Source organism: Aspergillus tanneri, assembly GCF_003426965.1.
Source record: "Aspergillus tanneri strain NIH1004 chromosome Unknown AapTan_2_pilon_pilon_pilon, whole genome shotgun sequence".
NCBI classification, from domain to species: Eukaryota; Fungi; Ascomycota; class Eurotiomycetes; order Eurotiales; family Aspergillaceae; genus Aspergillus; species Aspergillus tanneri.
In genome coordinates, this window is record NW_022984629.1 from 3443475 (window position 1) to 3463155 (window position 19681).

Consider the following 19681-nt stretch of genomic DNA (forward strand, 5'->3'; position numbering starts at 1 on the left):
CTTACTGATACTTCCTGTGATAGTGATTTTATGTTTCTTCTAGCTCTTAAAGAAGTGGGGAAGCCGAATCAGGTAATCTAAGTCGGAGGAAAGATATGGGTGCGTAGAGAATCAACATTGCAAAAGGGGTTCAAATGTTTATAATATTCTAGAGACTAGGCAGAACATCTCAAAAATCCATCATATTAGGCTACTACAAGGGAGAGTCTAAAAAAATTTAGTTGTGTCACGGGCTTGTACAGGAACAGAAAAGGTTCATCCATTCGTCCAATTCCATCATCATCTCTTAAGATTCACCTGAAGAATTTCCCGAATTTCCCTGTCGCGTGTCCAGTAAGGTGGCAATTACTAGATACTACCAGGTACTACCTAATAGCTCCTAGGCAATTCGCGCTATACATGGTCTGAGATCAGCCCGCTGCTGACTAGCACGGGATTTCTGGAGCCCCAACCTTGACAGATCAATCCTTCCTTCTGTGATAGTACCCAGCAGACACTTAGGATTCCTGATCAGCAGCTACCTAAAAGGTCATTGCAGACTCTGTAGATACCGACCGACCTCCAGCTGTACTGCCTCGTTGTACGCCTTACAGACTACCTACAGAGTATTGTTAGTATCTAGCTATCCTAATCAGGATAGTTCCATCAGCTCTATTGGTGCCTTGCTTTTCAGGTCCGAGACAGGTCAGGCGCCGTCCTGCTGTCTTGAGCTCAATCAACCAAGCAAGGCGTTTTCATATCAATCTCAATAGATACTACTCCGTATTTCTCCTTGGATGCACCTCACCTCGCAGAAATGGCTGGTCTTGAAATACTCAAGATTGGATACCTGGACTGTGGAAGCTGCGGGCATTCTGTTCACACCGCATCGAGGTAATTCCAGGCATATCGAGCATAGGAGCAGCATCTACTTAAGCATCTATCCAAGATCTACATTACACCGAAAATCCCAATAAAGCTTGTCTGCATCCAAAATTATGGTCAAAAAAAGGTCAAATACAGCCGACATACTGGATCAATTCACACAACCAGTGTGTTGTTCAGCTAACCATCAGCTACCACACTGAATCTCAGCGTCCGTCATCTCAGTTCATCAAGAATAGACAAGGCAATAAAATATTAGAACACACTCGATAAGATATCATCTCGATTGTGAACCACAGGGTTCTCGTTCAACACGCAAGGGGCAATCATACTTACGCTAACCTCCAATGCGTTGTTTCTACCTGTCTTGGCTCTTTAGTATAATATCTTACTCCGCTGTTGCAATCTTCCATAATCTTACTTCCACAGTTTTATAATTCTCGATCTACTGCAAGGGCTCCTTTATTGTTCTGTTGTCGGTTCCAGTTTTATTTTGGGAACTTCCAGCTTTCTTGTCCTTCTTTGCCTTAAGTAGCGCCCTACATGCATCTATAAAGGCTGTCCAGGCTATAGTAAATTTGGTAGGTATTTTTTATGACCTCATGAACCAGCTTAAATGCTTCTAAATATTGATCCTTCCAGGTGTATTACTTTCGGGTACTGAGAGGGTGCGATGATAGTGACGATATCATATTGCCAGCATTATCAATAACTTTACATGGACTACAAGAGAACTCAAAGTCAGGCAGATGCCCCAACCAAGTCCCCAGATTACAGAGGATATGCCCTGATTACCAAGCCTTAGAATGCCACAATGGGAACTCAACATCGGGTAGACTTTACAGGAATGAAGAAGAAATTCTACGCTAGCATCTCTCAGCTAGACTTTATGTCCTACCCCGATCCCAGCATCCTCCATTAAATTACCGATAGCTGCAAAAAGACGTCAGAAGCACCTTACATTAGCAGCGTATAATCGCCGCAGGGTAATTCAACATTTCCATTGCCGCAGTTACTACCTGTTCTGTAGTTTCTGTCGCCGAGACAATGTGTTTCTGAGAGAGTACTCATGGGCTATTTCGATAAGCCGGCTTCTCTATCTTTTTGGAGTCTCCAGGGGATCTTAAATTAACTGGAATATTTATAGCTCAGGATAGCTCTGCCAGGTACATCTTTATAAGGCTAGATAAATGTAGTTTTAGAGTTGCATTAGCTGCGAATCCACCCGACCCGCCTCTTGCCCCACCAAGTCATACATAGTGTGTCAGTCAGTGGAGATACAGCGTGTATAGTTGTATCCAGAGTCGTCATTTAGTAACGGTAAGTGGTAAATCAAGTGTCTATACTCCCTACAATTAGACACAATAGACTAGTTGTTATGTTTCTATATCTGAAACTACTGTTGTCCGGCCATGGATTGGAAAAAGGTCCTCCAAAAAGCCAAGAAAAAGCATTCCAAAACAATGCGTTTCTGTGAAAGGTCTAGCTAGACACGCCATCCAGGTTCCATCATATTCGGACCACATCAGGCAGATCTTGGGATTCTCGAGCCTGGTGCATCAACGAATGCCTTCGATTGACAAGTCTATTCGAGAGCATCCAGAATGACGACTGTCTAATAAGAGGAAACAAAAGTTCATAAATAAATTAAAGGTTATCAGAGAGATCACACAACAGACTATGGATATCATGATGCAAATGCTGGTCAACCACAAAAAAAGAAAAAAAGAAAAAGAAAAAAAAAAGAATGAATCAATAAACAAAGGCCTAAGGCAAGCAGTAATAGAACTTCATGCCATCCCGTGCTTATACAAATGCTATATCACTCTTTATGCTGCTGTTCAAGTCCCTGGAGAGTCCTCGGCGGCCGTTCACGTCTCTCTCCGCTAATCGAATCAAGCTCACCCGACGGATCTTACCATCGAATGCAGCGGTTGAAAAAGAAGAACTCTTTCGCACTGGGGCTGGGATTGGCGTACCGCCATCCATGCCATCCTGCAGATACGAGTTGGATTGCAATGAGTCGCGACGGCCAGCCTGGATACCTTGCTCCTCCGTGAGAGCCTGAAAATTACCCGATCCGCTCTCGGGAAGGCTGGCCTCCGCCCGACGTCTACTACTCAAGCTTAATTCACTGTAGAAGCGAGGAAGTGTCTCCGAGTATTTCTGCGCCAGGCTTGATTGGCTTGGCCCTTTTCCAATCGGAGCCACTGGCTGCATATTCAAGGATTCCTCGGACAAAGATTCTAGGTAAGCGGATCGTCGATTGTCATCAGTATAGATGGATGCCGACATGGCCGTAGACCAGGGACGATCGCGGATGGACTCCCTATTGTCCTCAACGTACTTGGAGCTGTTGATGGTATCGGTCCGACTAGCGTTACTTCGAGCCCTCTCCAAAGCGCGCAGGCCAGTGGATGTGCGACGGCTGAGCTGACCTGCAAACAGAGGGTTGGAAGAGTTACGATGTTTCGCCCGACTGTGAACAAACACATCCAGCGAATCAGATTCACTGATCGTCAAGTTATCCGGCTCCACGGTTCGCAAGCTCATACGCTTCGGATACTCCGGGCTATCTCGGTCCCGAGGAGGCCGAGGAAACAAGGGCGCCAGGTTTCCAACACCGCTCTCATCACTCTGGAAGGACGTACGCGTATTTTGCCACGACACCCGGACAACCCCATGACCTGGAGGCCCAAACCCACCTGCCCCATGTCCAGCGCCGCTGAGCCTTACGGGTAAGCCCGATGCAATGGAGGAGATCCCACTCGAGCGCTTAGAAAGCCTCTTGGACCTGGATGATTGCATCGACTGTCTTTTCAGTGACCTTCTTGGCTGTATCGACTTGAGTGGTTCTCGCCGGCGGGAGCTATTAGTTCGCCTACGTGTAGGTGGGCTGCTTTGGAACGATAGGCGTTTGGGCTGCGTGTGTGCATCTTCAACTTGCGTTTCCTCGTGTGCTTTAGCGTTTTTTGGGTGGTGCGAAATCCCATCCAGTCGTGGAGTTTGTAGCAGCATCTTCCCTGGTTGACGCATGTGTTTGCTCGTCGTCGTGGAAAGGACTGGTTATTCCACAACGGTATCAATTCCAACCTTGGGGGTTTCGATATCGGCGAGGGACTCCTGACAATTTGCGGTGGACTCCCTTGGGCCATGTCTTCGAAGGGTTCGCAGTGCGGTAGCTTTGATGTCTTTAACCCTAGAGGCGGGATTTTCTCCGAAGGCGCGAAACTATCGTCCCGTAGCGCTATCCTGCGTTTACGGCACCAACAGTAGAAGAGGAAGAGGAAGCTCATGACAAACACAACAGGTACAACAACGGCGGCTGCAATGATTCCAGCTTTCCTTCCATGGATATCGCCACCACCGGAATCAAATGTATGTGGACTTGTGCCCTCCACAGCATTAATTGTAAAGTTTCGGGTGTCCTGAGCCGTTCCGTTGCGAGCAGTAAGTTTGATAGATGATTCGCCCGGGCTGATATCAGATGGGACTTGTCCGTAAAGTGTCTTATTGTCAGAGTTGTAGTGCAACCAAGGGAGATTGTTTCTAAGATCCACTTCAAGCTGAAACGAGTCATTTGCCAAGACAGTGTTGTCAAAAACAAACGTAAAATATTCACCGATGACTGCATTGCACCCCTTCACGCCACGAAAAAAATGTGAGTACTGCAAAGTGATGAGTAGTTTCGCTTCATTCTGATATCTGTCTCTGACGGAAATTGTTACATTCTCGTCTTTCCCACCGACTGGAGGATTACCACTAAGAGAAATCGACTCCTTGTCCAATTTAAGCCAGTCGGGAGACTCAATTTTAATACCAATCAAGTCAGCCGGCACTGGCTTGCGGCCATCCAAAGCCAGGGCATCATCAAATCGGGGGCTATTGAATTCTTTCCCTCCGCTGACAAAGAACGTTCGTACACTCTCATTAAACGACAATATGTGTGGACTGATTGTTATATCGAAACTAGCGGAGGCTGCACCGAAGCCTGCCACGTCCGAAGCCACTAGGTTAAAACTGAAGGTTTGTGGTCCAATATTAGGAGCCGTACCCGAAAATTGGAGATTCGACTGGTCAAATCCAATCCAGGACGGTAAAGGGGCATTGTTCGGAGATGTCCCATAATATACAGTAGAAGGTCGCGTGTTGGTAAAAGTGTCGGGGTCGAAAGCTATGGAAAACGAATCGCCTGAGTGAATGAGAATTGTGGAGGGGGCCGATGTTGCCCCAGTATGTTCAAGCTGAGGAAGAAGTGGTTTTCCTAATTTTGGACCATCGTCCTTCGTTACGATGAAGGTAACCACCATGCCAGCGGACTCGGGTCCATTTGATGCTACTAGCACGAATTCGGCCGTACCCTCATCGTCCTTCTTAGGAGTACCTGAAAAGGTACGCCTCCCACTATCCACACGCAACCATGATGGAGCGTTTGAGAGCGAGTATACAGTGTTCGCATCGACACCACCGAACGTGTTTTCGGAGAAGGTATACTCGAATGGTTGTGACACTCTAGCCACGGGAGGCAGCTGCGAATTCACGGGATAATCGGTGACCAACTTTGCATCCACAGCTAACAAGGCGCTGAGGACAATCAGTCCCCAAAGTGCCATATCTCGAAGGCACAGAACACAGTCCTCGAAGATATCTAATTAAGGGCGCACGATGCACGTCCGGATTGTCGCTCTAGCAGATCATTTGATTTGACAACTGTTGATGTGATTCAAAGAGCAAAAGTAGCTGGAAGTAGTTGAGCAACAAGTAGGGAAATGAGATTGGAGGAATGGGACTGCCCTTAGGGGAACACTATTGTCCTAGGACATAGGGTTATCGCGCTCAAGGACCGTTCAACACAGGAGAAGCGCGAATCGCACAATCCCTTTAACCGAGCCATACCTCGATATGCTTGACGTCACATAAAATATGGAAGGTGTCAGGGACGATGAATGCCGGCGCGATAAAGGTTCACGTTGTGAAATGCAACGCCCCTGCAAGGGATGCCTCGCGCTGTCGCTCAGGAGCCAAGAAACGCGAACCAAACCACCATCCCAAGGTCTCCTCCTGCCCTTTCAGCAATCTAGGAACACGTACAGACTTGCAAAAATTTCCCTGCCCTTGTTAAAAGCAAGCCCAAAGTCAAAGGGCTGAAGGAGATGTACTGGTGCAAGAGTAGCTCAAACACCATATTCCAGATCGAGGATCATCCTAATCCCCGTACGTCCCGGCGCGTAGTAATCAGGAATCTCTTCACGTTCTTCGAAGCCACTGCGAAGATACAGAGACCGGGCTGGACTCCTGGCCTTATCCACCCATAGTTGGATATATTGGCAGCCCTCCCTTTGCAGCCGGCATCGGATATAGTTCATCATTTGCAGCCCGACGCCCTGTCGGCGATGAGACTCAATAACACAAACCTTGTGTAGCAAGGCTACCCCTTTCTGCCGAACATAGACCGCATACGCAACCAAAGGTTGAGTTGCACCAGGCGTTAGACTAGTGGCATACAAGACTCTGGTGTTGGGCTTTTTCCTCCACAAATCCTCGACGAAGCTAAAAGCCTCATTGGCCGGGAAGGACTTTTTCTCGACGCGTGAAATATGGGCGAGAATCTCAAATGCCTGATCCCTACCCAAGGAATGAATGTCAGATATTTTAACCTCAGCCCGCATTCTTGCAAGTTGCAACCCCTCCAAAGTCTACATTCAAGGCAGTTCGAGAACTGAGAGGTGTGGCAAAGGAAGTTCTCCAGAGACGCCCTTGAGTGGGTTGATAATTGTGATTCCCAAGATTTATGATAGAGCATCAGTAAATATAACTATTAGGTAAAAATAGATGAATTGATGAATAGAAAGAAAAAAGATCCCTCTCGAGGACCAATCATGTGCTTTTGGCAACAACAGTAATACTACCGTAATTTACACTCTGACGGCCCTGTGGAATACCGTATCGTCCCATCCCAATCATCATTATTTCCTATGGTTCTAGATGCCTCTGCTCACTTCTCTTCTCTGTTAGGCCCGTTAGATGCCATCGGAGGTACTCGGTCAACATTCCTCATAGCCCTTTAGGACAAGCCTTATTGATCTGGACTTTTGTCATGCCGTCGCAATCTGATGACAAGCGTCAGGCTGCTCGTGAAGTCGTTGACATTCTTCACGAGATCTCAACGCTGCTTGTACGTGATTCTTCCATTTTTGATTCCGGCACTGTGGTACCCCATGAACCAGAACGTACTTTAGACAACTGTTGTTAATCGATTGGACGCGTATAGAATACGCATTTGGACCGAACAGAGCTTTCTCTCTGTGTCTCGCTAATCGAGAATGGAGTAAATCCTGACGCACTGGCTGTAGGTCTTGCTGTACTGATATCTCTGTTGGAGTCATAACAAGACTAATAGGATCATCGCTGTTGTACAGGCTGTAATCAAGGATCTAAGGAGAGAAACTGCAGCGTCTTCCCAGGGTCATCCCAATGATCATGGCTTAGCCGAGTAAAAACTCGCCTGGTCCCGATTTCTTTTGCCCCTTTGGTGCTTTCTCCCATTTCATTTGCATTATCCAAAAGATACCCGCTCTTCTTCAAGTTTCAACAAACAGGCTACAGGCTACAGGCTACAGGTTACTTAGCAAGTAGAAATAGTTATTAAGAATGTATCAAATACAAGCTAACTAGCAACTAGCTTTCAACCGTTTCATGCCTCAAATGGCAGTCTCTGGTATCATCAACGTCGTCTGAAGGTACAAATGACAAATATAAACGTAGAAATCGGGAAACAGACGGAGTAGTACAGAACGGGAGAGAGGGAAAGCACGCTAAGCTGGCACGCTTTCTCACGCTTTCCCTGCGTCCTCTGTCTTGTTGCTATCCTTTGACGAAGAACCAAACCCGGTCGTAGCTTTCCTAGCCTCATCTGCAGTCTGCTGATCTTTGGCCTTGGTGTCTCTCTCATCCTCACTGTCGCCCAAGCTGAATGGATCATTGTCCGCGACAGGAGATGGCTCAACTGTTGAGAGGGGTTGCCATTTGCTTGTCTTGCCTCCCACGGAAGGAGTTCGTTTCGCTGGCTCAGATGCGTCGTACAGATTTCCAATTTCAGTCGGCAGACCGTCTTGGAAAGACACCTTGCGTCTATCCGGTGAAGGCGACGAGGACTTGTAAAGGTTAGAGTTCGCGAGCTGTCTGGGGGGCTGCGCGGGAGGAGCTATGGTCCAACATTAGCGAGCTTTCACAGCATCCCATGGGAAGGACAGACCTTCTGTATCCCTTAGCTCAAGCGCAGAGAAGTCATCACTCAAGACTTGGGGATCTGCGTCATAACGTTCGCGGTCGCCGCTGCGGTGCCCGAGATCCCCACTTCGCCTCGGTCGACTGTAGCCTTCGTCCCGGTAGCCCTGGCTAGATGGACCACCGTCTTCCTCTTCACCATCGAGTCGTTTCTTCACGTTTTGAAACCACGAGCTAACTTTAGTTTGGGTGTCCAGGAAACCTTTGCGGATATTTTCACGTATCACAGGGAGGTCATCTATGCACAGGAAGTTCATTTAGCATCTGGAAGTGACAGCTGTGTAAATATACAAGCTAGGTAGCATACCATCAAAAAAACTGTATTCTCTTTCATCCGACTGCTCACTATCCCTCCTCGAGCGCTCGTATGGAGGGCCACCCTCCCAGCGAGATTGCGGTGGTGAACGACGATTGTAGTGTTCAGCAAGCTGACGGGCATAGAGTTCATCTGCTTCCAGCTGTCTCTGGGCTGCAGTTGGGCGAGGGGGCTTCGGAGGAGCTGCCGCTTCTTCAGCATTAGGGTCGGTCATGCCTATAGGTGTTCTGTTAGCATTATGCAGCTTCAATACTGTAAGACACTCGCGAACCCAGAAGAGCATGGAACGCCCGTTCAACATCCCAGTTACTTGCCACCAACACGGCTTTAACCACAGACACTTCAACCGTTGGAAACGCCTCTTTAAGCGTATTTTCTGCTTGCTGCTGAGGGCTCAATGGACGCGGCGGCTTTGGCGGCGCAGTTTCCGTCGCATCTGGTTGTGCTGTTGCGGAGGGAGGGGCTGAGGCAACACCAGTCTCTTGTGGTTCATCATCAAAGTCGAGGGGGCGTGCTGTAGTAGGGGACTCTGGTTTTATGCTGGTTGGCCCTGCAGGAGGTTTGATGGTAGCCTGGAGTCAAATAAGTAGGTGTTTGAAGACACGATTTAGACATCGGGGGAGCGAACGGTCTTGTCTTCTTCAGACATTGTCAGCGTTTTGGGGTTTTGGGATGACAGCTTAAAGGGTAAATATAGGCCAGATACGTTGATTTCTCGGAACACGGGGAAAGTAGGTACAAAACAGAAGAATAAAGCGCCCACAAGGCAGAAGATTAAGGAAGACTGCTATTGGAAGCTCCGAGCAACTTCCGATGTACAGTGACGTTAGGCACGTGACTGGTCATCGGGCTGAGTAATCATTCTTACCTTGCATGTGAGGATCAACTCTGGCATAGGCACAGGCACAGGCACAGACACAACTGTTAGCTTGCAGAGTTTTTGTAACTGCTTTCTCAGTACGGTTATCATCTTGGGGCTCACTATGTCTCAGCTCTGTCAATTAGTAAATACTGTATCATTTTTTGGTTGAGACAGGGCCGATTGCATTAGCTACTACTGCAAATGGCTTCGGATTTCGAACTCACATCGTCTTTCATTCCAGCGCTGTACAAGCCTGCTGCACTTTTACCAATTGCGAGGCACAAGCAGAGTTTACTCTACCTTGTGGAGACCTACCCTGTTACTATAGTTGTTGGGCAAACTGGCAGTGGGAAAACAACGCAATTACCCCAATACCTTGAACAGGCAGGATGGTGCGCCGATGGGAAAGCAATAGCAGTGACACAGGTAAGTTGCATACCACCCTTGTGGATCTCATCACAAGATTTGCTTGATTAAGAAGAGCTAAGTAATTGCAGCCGCGACGGGTAGCTGCCACCACTGTGGCAACTCGAGTAGCTGAAGAGCTGCGCTGCAAAGTGGGCGAGGATGTAGGTTACTCAATCCGTTTTGAGGACCTGACTTCTGCTGCTACAAAAATCAAGTTCCTAACAGATGGGATGTTACTAAGAGAGGCCCTTGTAGATCCTCTTCTGTCACGATATTCTGTAATTATGGTGGATGAAGCACATGAAAGGTCGCTCAGCACAGATATTCTCCTGGGCATTCTTAAAAAAATCATGAAGCGCCGCCCTGAACTCAGGATTGTGGTCAGTAGTGCGACATTACAAGCTGAAGACTTTCTGCGTTTCTTCACCGGTGATGATATCCATGATAATACAGGCTCGGGTCAAATTGGGGGAAGTGTTGGAAGAATCATCAGCCTGGAAGGAAGGATGTATCCCGTGGACATACTCTTTCTCGAGTCGCCTGCGGAAGAGTACGTTGAGAGGGCTGTTAAAACGGTTTTTGACATACATCTGCAAGAGGGAGATGGTGACATTCTAGTGTTTTTGACAGGCCGCGAGGAAATTGACACAACGGTACAGTTGATTTCTGAACGCGCCGCGGACTTGCATCCAAAGGCACAGGGCTTGCTTCCACTTCCCTTGTACTCTGGCCTCACAACAGATCAACAAATGTACGTTTTCGAGCCAGCGCCCGAGAACACACGCAAGGTCATCGTATCGACGAACATTGCGGAAGCGTCAGTCACCATTGACGGCATTGTATACGTTGTGGACTGCGGGTTCGCCAAGTTAAGAGCATACAATCCAAATACCGGGATAGAAACATTAACTGCAGTTCCGATATCGAAAGCAGCAGCAGTTCAGCGTGCAGGTCGCGCGGGGCGAACAAAACCTGGCAAATGTTTCCGTCTCTGTACCCAGCAGACGTACGAAACCCTTCCAGAAGCCACAGTCCCTGAAATCCAACGATCAAACCTAGCACCTGTGATAATGCAACTCAAGGCCCTCGGTATAGACAACATTGTACGATTCGATTTTTTTGACGCCGCCTCCTGCGGAGCTTGTGACCCGTGCATTCGAGCTTTTATATTCACTTGGGGCTGTTGATGACTATGCCAAACTCACTAAACCCTTAGGCATGCGTATGGCTGAACTTGCCGTCGATCCAATGATGGCAAAGGTTCTCCTTTCCGCTCAGTCATTCAACTGTTTAAACGAGGTTCTGTCGATTGCCGCCATGGTCAGCCTCCAGGGGTCCGTATGGGTGCAACATGAGGGGGATAAAAAATCAGCTGAGAGCAACCGCAGAAAGTTCGCAGTTGAAGAAGGAGATCACTTGACGTATCTCAATGTTTACCAGGCATTTGTCACCGTCGGGAAGAAGGATCCCAAGTGGTGTCGGGACAACCTCTTAAACTACCGGTCTTTACAACGAGCTGTAAGCATCAGAGCCCAGCTGAAGCGGTATCTTGAACGCTTTGGCATTCAAGTTGATGAGACGCTTTCACGTTCTAAACCAGCCCCGGGCAACCTGGGAAACATCTCTGAGCACATCTGCAGATGTCTCACGACCGGGGGGGTATTTCGCACATGCTGCCAAAATGCAGCCTGATGGAACTTTTAAGACAGTTAGTGGTGGTATTACACTCCATGCACACCCTAGCTCGCTAATGTTTGTATGTATCCTTCTGATCCGTCTCCCTATGGTTTTCAGTTGGCGGTGTTAACTTGTGCCTCTAGAATCGAAAAGCAGACTGGGTGATTTTCCATGAGATATTGCAGACAGGAGAAAGGACATATATCAGGGACATTACTAAGATTGAAAAGGGATATCTGATCGAATATGCACCTAATTATTACAGGGTTAAATGATGCCACTTTACAGGAACATAGGATAATCCCACCACATATGCCGCATGCGTTGCTAACAAGAGAAAAAAACTCATAATTATATGTACTATAGTCAATGGAAATAAGATTCTTAACCCAGCGTTGAAGCAAAAAAGACTATGTAAACATAAGCGACCTCTGACGTCATGCAGGCTTTGTTTTCGTTTCGGAGCGGAAGAAAATCCGCCTGCTGTCACATATCGAGTCGATTCACGGATCCAAAAATCGCAATCTGTCTGTCTAGAAAGGACGCAAATCAACGCTGGTTTCCTATCCCATTTCATACTGCCATGTCTGGGCATAATCATCATCACCGTCACGACCACGGCGGACATTGTCATGGGGAAGACGGACACGATCATTCCAATGATATCACCCCCGCCATCCAGTCCCTCCTCTACTCGCAGATCCAGTTTGATTCGATCACAACACTAAATGGTATGAGATATATGATCTTTCATGTTCTCCCTGTCTTATACTCATGGTTCAAGGTGAATTCTGACTTGAATTATAGAAGCCGCTCCCAAATCCGGGGCTGCCATAGTTCAAAAGGCATGGACTGAAAGACTGAATGATCAACCCGAGCTTGAGAGCGATGCAGATGAGCAACTGCTAATGTATATTCCGTACGTTATACCTGGTTTTGTCCCATTTGGTTTATTGGCTACTGTTTGGCTTCTTGTTCTTTTCTCTTTGTTTTTTTAACCACACCATATGTCCACTCATTCTCCCACGTATGATTGCCCCCGCCAGACAGTCGGGAATACTTGTAACTTACTTGAGGGCTCATTCTTATTGATACCAATCGCTTCTAGCTTCACCGGGCAAGTCAAGGTTCACTCCCTCCTCATTTACACTGCACCAACAGCATCTGCTCCCAAAGCCCTGAAACTCTTCAAGAACCGCGATGATTTAGATTTCGCAACAGCCTCGGAACTCGCCCCAATTCAAACCATAGAAGTACCTCAGCCAGTCCCTGGCGCGGATGTCTTTGAGTTGCCATTAAATCGTGCTCACTGGAACGCCACCACGTCCATCACCTTGTTCTTTGAAGACAACTGGAGTGATGGCGAGGAGGATGTGACCAAAGTCGGCTATGTTGGGTTCAAGGGTCAATTTATGGCCTTGAATCGGGAACCAGTCAACTTCCTTTACGAAGCAGCAGCTAACCCTGGTGACCATGTTGCAATCCAGGGCGTCAGCGGCGTAGGCGGCAGGATTATGCCAGGCCAGTGAACGCGTAGGAAATCATAACATGGTTTATTTCTGGAATTCGATGGTGGACATCCACATACAAGACTTCAGGAACAATGCTCAAGTGACTCATGAAAGTAATATGGGCTTGTGCATCCCTATAAACATGCAAGGCTCAAACAATGAGGGACGCAAATGATAAAGCACCTTTACTAAAAGCTGAGCCAGAGTCTATTTGAAAGTTAAGATATCGAAAGCGGCGACGCTAAGCTGTCTAGATGCGAATGTATCAGGATGATGGGAGAAAAGTGAAAGGGAGAAGAAAGAAAAGAAAGACCCGTCATGCATGTATCCGTTAAATCCAACAACGCCAGCGATGCTTTAATCTTCACATGTAGAATATTCAGACTTTCGCTCTTCTGCAGAAGAGAAGGGCGTAGGAATCAAATATCACGTAGCTGGAATTGCAGCTCGTTCTTCACCCTTAGTTCGTTCCTTGATCTGTGTTGTTTCTTCCTCGACTACCTCTGGAGGCGCAAGTTTAGGAGGAGTCGGTAGGTCGATTGGCCTTTGTGTCTCACGCTGTAAAGCGGCCAATTCATCCTCAACTTCATCTTCGTCTTGATTTGATAAATGGCCAGCGAGCATTTGGCTGATCTCCTACATCACAGACATATCAACATGCGAAAAATGGTCACATTTGTCTGACCAAGAATCCTCACCTCTTGATAGGCCCTCGCGTCTTCTGTCTCACCCATCAACTTTTCCACGGCTTCAATGCCGCCCATCTCCTTATGGATCGTCTGAAGCACCTGTGTACCTTGCTGCAAACCAAACAAGACATCCTTCTGGACAAGAGAGAATTCAACCTGGCTAGTCAGTTGTTCCAGTTGCGCTAGCTGGTCGTCTGTCTTAGAGAGGAGCGACACTTGATATTTCTTGCGGCGCAAAGCAAGAAGGGCACGATAGCGGTCATTCCTGGCAAGACACTCCTTCGCGATTTCGGTTTCGCGATCGGTGAGAACAGTGATGCGCCGTTGATATCGACGGAGATTATCCCGCTGGTTTTTTAGATCCAGTATCGCTCTAAGAAGAGAATCTTGGAGTCAGTATGGCTTCTGCTGAAGACGGAGATGTACGATGAGGGGAGTGTCACGAGGGCAACTGTCTTCGGGGGGGAGCTCCTGGGCAAAAACCAGAATAAGAAGGGGGATAAAAAAGCAGAAGCAGAACCATAGTCCGAACCGAGTCTAGCTTACCTATCCTCAGCCGAGATTTTGTGGGAGCTGTTGGAATTGCCCATGGTCGTCGCATTTGGTCGTGGCTCTCAGCCGATGCGATAAGAGAAGGATGAGTGAGTTGATAGGAGGTACGGTACGGTATCAACGTAATAATACCCTCGAAATGACGTGGTGTCCATATTACCGTACCAGATCCCGGCTGACAAGCCGATGGCCCAATCAGACACCATTACCGTGTAATTTCCACACTCACCGGCCTATCAATTCTCCGGCCGCATCAAAAATTATACAAAATCGACGACGATGATCGGCCATTTCTGAGACGCCATTTCCAGGGATAAACCGGCTGCCGGACTTGGGAAATATGCGTCGCGGGGGTAGACCAACCCTACGGCAGGGCCTAGATCGGGAGGTGAGAGATCCCAATTGCTCTGGTTTACGATTACAGGCCAGCCGCTTACTGTTGATTTAATATATATGTAGGTCTACCAGATCGTACGCAAGATTATTGATAGTCAGGCGGAGAACGAACACAAACGCCTCTCGGTACAGATTATCTATGACACCATCAAACGCTCAAATTCGAGCCTAAATAGAAAACCTAAACGGATTCTGGAAGACAGCATCGAACGGGTTGTGGAAGTGCTTGGAGAGGAGGAGGATGACGAGTCTGTAGAAGGCGACTTTGGCGGACTGGAGGAAACCCCACCGGTTCCGGTATGAAATAATATTTGCCCCATTTGGTGGTCCGAGTCTGACTGTGGACTGTGAGTCTAAAATGACACTGACCATACTTAGGAATCCAACAGCCTCAACAAGAGCATAGTGGGTATGTGGAGTACGACGTCGAAACTGCAGAAGTCCAACGAGCCCAACGGTACCACCGACTCTACTCCTGCGCCAGCGACGAGTAAAAGGCGACAGCATGGAGGCGAGTCTCACTCGTCCAAAAGGCGCAAGGCCGAGAGTGCCATCGATCGGTCTCCCCCAACTCATGTGAGCCTCTCGGATTTGGGTGGATTGGACGATATTATCCAGGATCTTGGAGACCTCGTCATTCTTCCTATGACTCGCCCACAAGTCTATCTGTCGTCGAATGTACAACCGCCGCGGGGCGTCCTCTTGCACGGACCCCCAGGATGCGGAAAAACGATGATTGCGAATGCCTTTGCAGCAGAGCTTGGGGTTCCCTTTATTTCCATTTCCGCGCCATCCATTGTCTCGGGCATGTCGGGGGAATCGGAAAAGGCACTGCGAGAGCATTTTGAGGAAGCAAAAAGGATAGCCCCTTGTCTAATTTTTATTGATGAGATCGACGCCATTACGCCGAAGCGAGAAAGCGCACAGAGAGAAATGGAGAAGAGAATCGTCGCTCAGCTTTTGACATGCATGGATGACCTGGCTTTGGAAAAGACAGATGGAAAACCGGTGATTGTTCTTGCGGCTACAAATCGGCCAGATAGCCTGGATGCGGCTCTGCGACGAGGAGGCCGCTTTGACAAGGAGATCAATATGACTGTGCCTTCGGAACCTGTGAGAGAGCAGATCCTTCGAGCACTCACGCGCAAGATGCGTCTTGCCGACGATCTGGATTTCCAGACTCTAGCGAAGAGAACCCCAGGCTTTGTGGGTGCCGATCTCAACGACCTAGTTTCCACAGCTGGTTCTGCGGCTATTAAGAGATACCTAGACTTGTTGAAGTCCCATAGCGGCGAAGAGATGGAAATCGAGGAAGTAGATGACACCAGTCCCATGGTCAAGGAGCTACGCCGTCTCATCAGCCACGCCAAAGAGACGCCTATAGGAGAGGAAGCGCAGGTTGTTCTAGTCTCAAATGCGGATTTCTTTACTGCACTCCCCAAAATCCAACCGTCGTCGAAGCGGGAAGGCTTTGCTACCATCCCAGACACTACCTGGGCAGATATTGGCGCCCTCGGAGGCGTCCGCGACGAGCTTTCGACTGCGATTGTCGAGCCGATCAAAAATCCCGATATATACGTCAATGTTGGCATCACAGCGCCCACCGGTGTCCTCCTCTGGGGTCCTCCTGGATGCGGCAAGACACTACTGGCGAAGGCTGTGGCGAACGAGTCGCGCGCCAACTTTATCAGTGTCAAGGGTCCCGAATTACTCAACAAATATGTTGGTGAATCTGAGCGCGCTGTGCGACAGGTGTTTGTCCGCGCACGATCATCCATTCCCTGCGTCATTTTCTTCGATGAGCTTGACGCCTTGGTGCCGAGACGAGATGACACACTTTCTGAAGCGTCTGCACGCGTCGTCAACACTCTGCTCACGGAACTTGATGGTCTAGGCAGCAATCGTCAAGGGATCTACGTGATAGCAGCCACAAATCGACCAGATATCATTGATCCCGCCATGCTGCGCCCAGGACGCCTGGAAACGCTTCTCTTTGTAAACCTGCCTAGCCCCTTGGAACGGGTCGATATATTACAGACTTTGGTCCGCAACCTGCCCATCGAGTTCAATGAAGATCTGAGAAAATTGGCAGAGGAATGTGAAGGGTTTAGCGGCGCAGATTTGGGAAGCTTACTTCGCCGTGCTGGATACTCAGCCATCAAGAGGCGCGATACGATTAAACTCGAGGACTTTGCGGCAGCGAAGGCGTGTATTCGACCCAGTGTGACGGATTTGAAGAAATATGAAAGACTACGGAGGGACTGGGGTGGAGGGGTGATGTAAATATAATACCTATAGATTCCATTTACTGTTGCTTGTTATCTACCTACCTTTTTTTTTTTTTTTTTTTTTTTCTTTCTTACCGGGCTGAGTGAATGTGTCTACAGGCTCTAGGTCGTTACAGTGGTGTCACTTCCCAAATCTAAGAATCCAAAACTTTTTTGATGGATATCTAAGAGAGTAATTTATGCACACCAAACGCCTCCTATAGAAATGATAAAGTATAATGACAGGACTATGTAATTACATCCACAAACGGCAAGTTCCATCTGCTCCGGCACTGACACACCATGCTTCCCGAGGATGCCAATCAATATCCAACACACCCAATTCTCCGGTAATCTTGTGACCCTTGAGCACCTTCAGGGGAACGATACTGGCGTTGCTGAGCATATCACCGGTGACGCTGCCGTGGAAGATTTGCAGAGAGCCATCGTCGCTGGCATCAGCGAAGAGAGGATAGCGGCCGCTTGGGTGGAACCGCACGGAGCGAATCGCCTTCCGGTGATACCGCAATGTCTTGTACGGACGCTGCGAAAGCTCGAGGTCATGCCACAGAAGGCGTCGATCGTAAGATCCAACAACGAGATTGTCTCCACCGGCGGCAGTGGCAGACGTCGGGTGGATGTCGAAGGACGAGATCCAGCGAGCACCGGGTTGTATGATCTTGACGAGAAGCTGACGGGAGAGGTCGTACGCGCGGATGGTTCGCTGGTTGGCAACAAAGAGAATCGGCTTTGAAGGATGGAAGTGCGCCGTCTGGGGAGGACCACCTCCCTTGATGCGCCGGCGGAATGGGAATTGGGTCAGATGTTTGGAGAGAGTATGTATAGAGATGGCTACAGAAGCCGGAGTCGAGGACCCGGGGCACACCGTGACAAAGTAATCACCGCGGCGATGCCAGGAAATAGTCTTGACCACATAACGAAGAGGGATGACAGCGCAAATACCAGAGTCAGCAAGAGACGAGGACGGGCGAATCCACTGAGGGGGAGTGTTCTTCTTGTTTTCCTCTGCTGCGGTCGGGGGAGGTCTCGATGCTGCATATCCCCAGCCTGCGTCGAGGATATCAAAGCTAGCTTGTTCGATTTCCGGATCAGCAATTGGAGGCACTGCAAGGAATATACTGTCGCCTGCTGCGGCGGCGAGTATGACGGCATCCTTGCCAGGCCTCCAACGAACGGCATTCACCGACTCCTCGTCACCCAATTTTACGCTCCACAGTTGACGGCCTGTGAGGAGCTCCCAAACACGGACGGTTCCATCGTCACCGCCGGTAGCAAGCCAAACACCGGAGGGGTCGACCGCAAGAGAACGAACACGACCCTTGTGGCCCCTAAATACAGTGGCGCAGGTAGTAGGGAATGGCTTCAACTCTTCGGGGCTAGGAAGTTTAGGGAGGAGGCTTTCGGGGTCGATATTCAATTTGCTCCTACGAACTCTAGGAGCCAGGTAAAGATCCAGACAGCGCTCAAACTTTTCCTTAACGAAAGACTCGAATCCAGGAACTTTACGAAGAGAGCCGAAATCTTGCGGAAGAAAGTCACGCTCTCGGTCTTCAGGGTCAGTCTCCTCCCAGGTCTTCCGTTCCGTTTTGTCAGGGAGATATTCAAGAGGAGGATGGTAACTCTCCTCATAGCCCGGCGGTGGAAGCTTGGGAGCAGGAACATTCATGGGGTGATCTGGCCGCTCTGCCTCGTCCGCCCACAGGTCGTAGTTGATCACATCCTCATCAACCTCGTCCTCGGTTGGAGGCTTGTAAGGCAGGATCCGACCTTCTTTGATCGCCTTCACGATCTTCATGACACGCTTGGCTTCGTGTTTCGACGGGACGAATCGACGCTTCGGCTCCGGAGCAGCACTCAATGGCATAATCTCCTTCTTACTGGAGAACCACTCCACCAGGGGTTCGTAGGGGTTATAATCTTCGTCCGGGATTTCGTTCATTTGCACCTTGCGCAACAACTCCAACTCATCCTGGCTTAACTCCAATGGCTTGCCGGTTGAAGGATCTGTAAGACCAGTCCAACCCTTGGGGATTTCAATACTATCAAGCAGTGCATCAAGAGCCTCTCCCTTGGCAGGACGCATGATTTTCTTTCCGTTGATATCGTAGCCGATATGAGGATACTGATCGTAGAACGACAAGGGAATATTGCCGATAGTGTTGGCATTCTCTTCGACATCGGAGTACTCTGAATCGTCATCAGGGTTAATCTCATCATAGAGAAAGCGGTCGTTCCCATTGGCATCCTTGACAATGCGATAATTCGGTTCCTCTCGTTCTGGGATTTCATCGCTGTCTAATTCATCCTCTTCCTCATCTTCTTCATCACTGAAGTCATCCACCAGTTCGACTTCCGAATCACTGGCATCTTCGTCGCTTGATAAATCATTTGCATTATCTGAAAGTGCACCTTCCAGATCACCAGTGTTCAATTCATCCCCCGAAAACACACCCGGTTCCTCCTCCACATCCCGAGTAACGGCCTTGCGTTTCTTCGAAGCCTTGAGGGCACTCATTGTCATGAAGAACCGCTGATGCCTCGTTGTCGTGACTTTGGATGGCTTTCCTGAACCTTTTTTTTTTTCCCTCCCCTTTTCCGAGATCTTCATGTTGACCGCCCACGTGACACACCGCCTACGTTGTTAGCTTATCGTGACCATTTCTTCGCCCCTATTTAGACTTGGTATTTGACTTCCACATGCATACGATGCAGTGGGTGACTCCCTGCTACTGAATAGCATTCCTCCGCCATGCAATCTGATGCTACTGAGTGGTCCCAGCCACTCCCTATACCGGTGGGTGGACCTTGTCCTCGGAATGTGGCCGCATCCC

General features: G+C 48.7%; 6 protein-coding genes across 6 annotated transcripts; 2 read left to right on the forward strand and 4 right to left on the reverse strand.

Moving 5' to 3' along the window:
* Positions 1–2670: 2670 nt before the first annotated feature.
* On the reverse strand, positions 2671–5477 carry ATNIH1004_001111 (putative transmembrane glycoprotein; the record flags this gene model as incomplete). The annotated part of the gene is made up of 2 exons (XM_033565811.1): positions 2671–3675; positions 3750–5477. The coding sequence occupies 2 exons, from the start codon at positions 5475–5477 to the stop codon at positions 2671–2673; spliced, it is 2733 nt and encodes a 910-aa protein (XP_033431568.1).
* Positions 5478–6038: 561 nt separating this feature from the next.
* CUE5 (ubiquitin-binding protein cue5) lies at positions 6039–9437 on the reverse strand (the record flags this gene model as incomplete). Its single annotated transcript, XM_033565812.1, has 6 exons — positions 6039–6489; positions 7702–8068; positions 8120–8389; positions 8459–8683; positions 8739–9039; positions 9336–9437. 6 exons carry the CDS (start codon positions 9435–9437, stop codon positions 6039–6041), a joined length of 1716 nt encoding a protein of 571 aa, XP_033431569.1.
* Positions 9438–9530: 93 nt separating this feature from the next.
* ATNIH1004_001113 (uncharacterized protein) lies at positions 9531–12943 on the forward strand (the record flags this gene model as incomplete). The annotated part of the gene is made up of 7 exons (XM_033565813.1): positions 9531–9755; positions 9827–10880; positions 10954–11255; positions 11338–11493; positions 12097–12145; positions 12222–12333; positions 12523–12943. The coding sequence occupies 7 exons, from the start codon at positions 9531–9533 to the stop codon at positions 12941–12943; spliced, it is 2319 nt and encodes a 772-aa protein (XP_033431570.1).
* Positions 12944–13351: 408 nt separating this feature from the next.
* Positions 13352–14204, reverse strand: VPS20 (ESCRT-III subunit protein VPS20; the record flags this gene model as incomplete). The annotated part of the gene is made up of 3 exons (XM_033565814.1): positions 13352–13561; positions 13624–13987; positions 14161–14204. 3 exons carry the CDS (start codon positions 14202–14204, stop codon positions 13352–13354), a joined length of 618 nt encoding a protein of 205 aa, XP_033431571.1.
* Positions 14205–14506: 302 nt separating this feature from the next.
* ATNIH1004_001115 (putative AAA family ATPase/60S ribosome export protein Rix7) lies at positions 14507–16845 on the forward strand (the record flags this gene model as incomplete). The annotated part of the gene is made up of 3 exons (XM_033565815.1): positions 14507–14554; positions 14626–14859; positions 14941–16845. 3 exons carry the CDS (start codon positions 14507–14509, stop codon positions 16843–16845), a joined length of 2187 nt encoding a protein of 728 aa, XP_033431572.1.
* Positions 16846–17085: 240 nt separating this feature from the next.
* Positions 17086–19365, reverse strand: erb1 (ribosome biogenesis protein ERB1; the record flags this gene model as incomplete). Its single annotated transcript, XM_033565816.1, has 1 exon — positions 17086–19365. The coding sequence occupies one exon, from the start codon at positions 19363–19365 to the stop codon at positions 17086–17088; it is 2280 nt and encodes a 759-aa protein (XP_033431573.1).
* Positions 19366–19681: the final 316 nt, after the last annotated feature.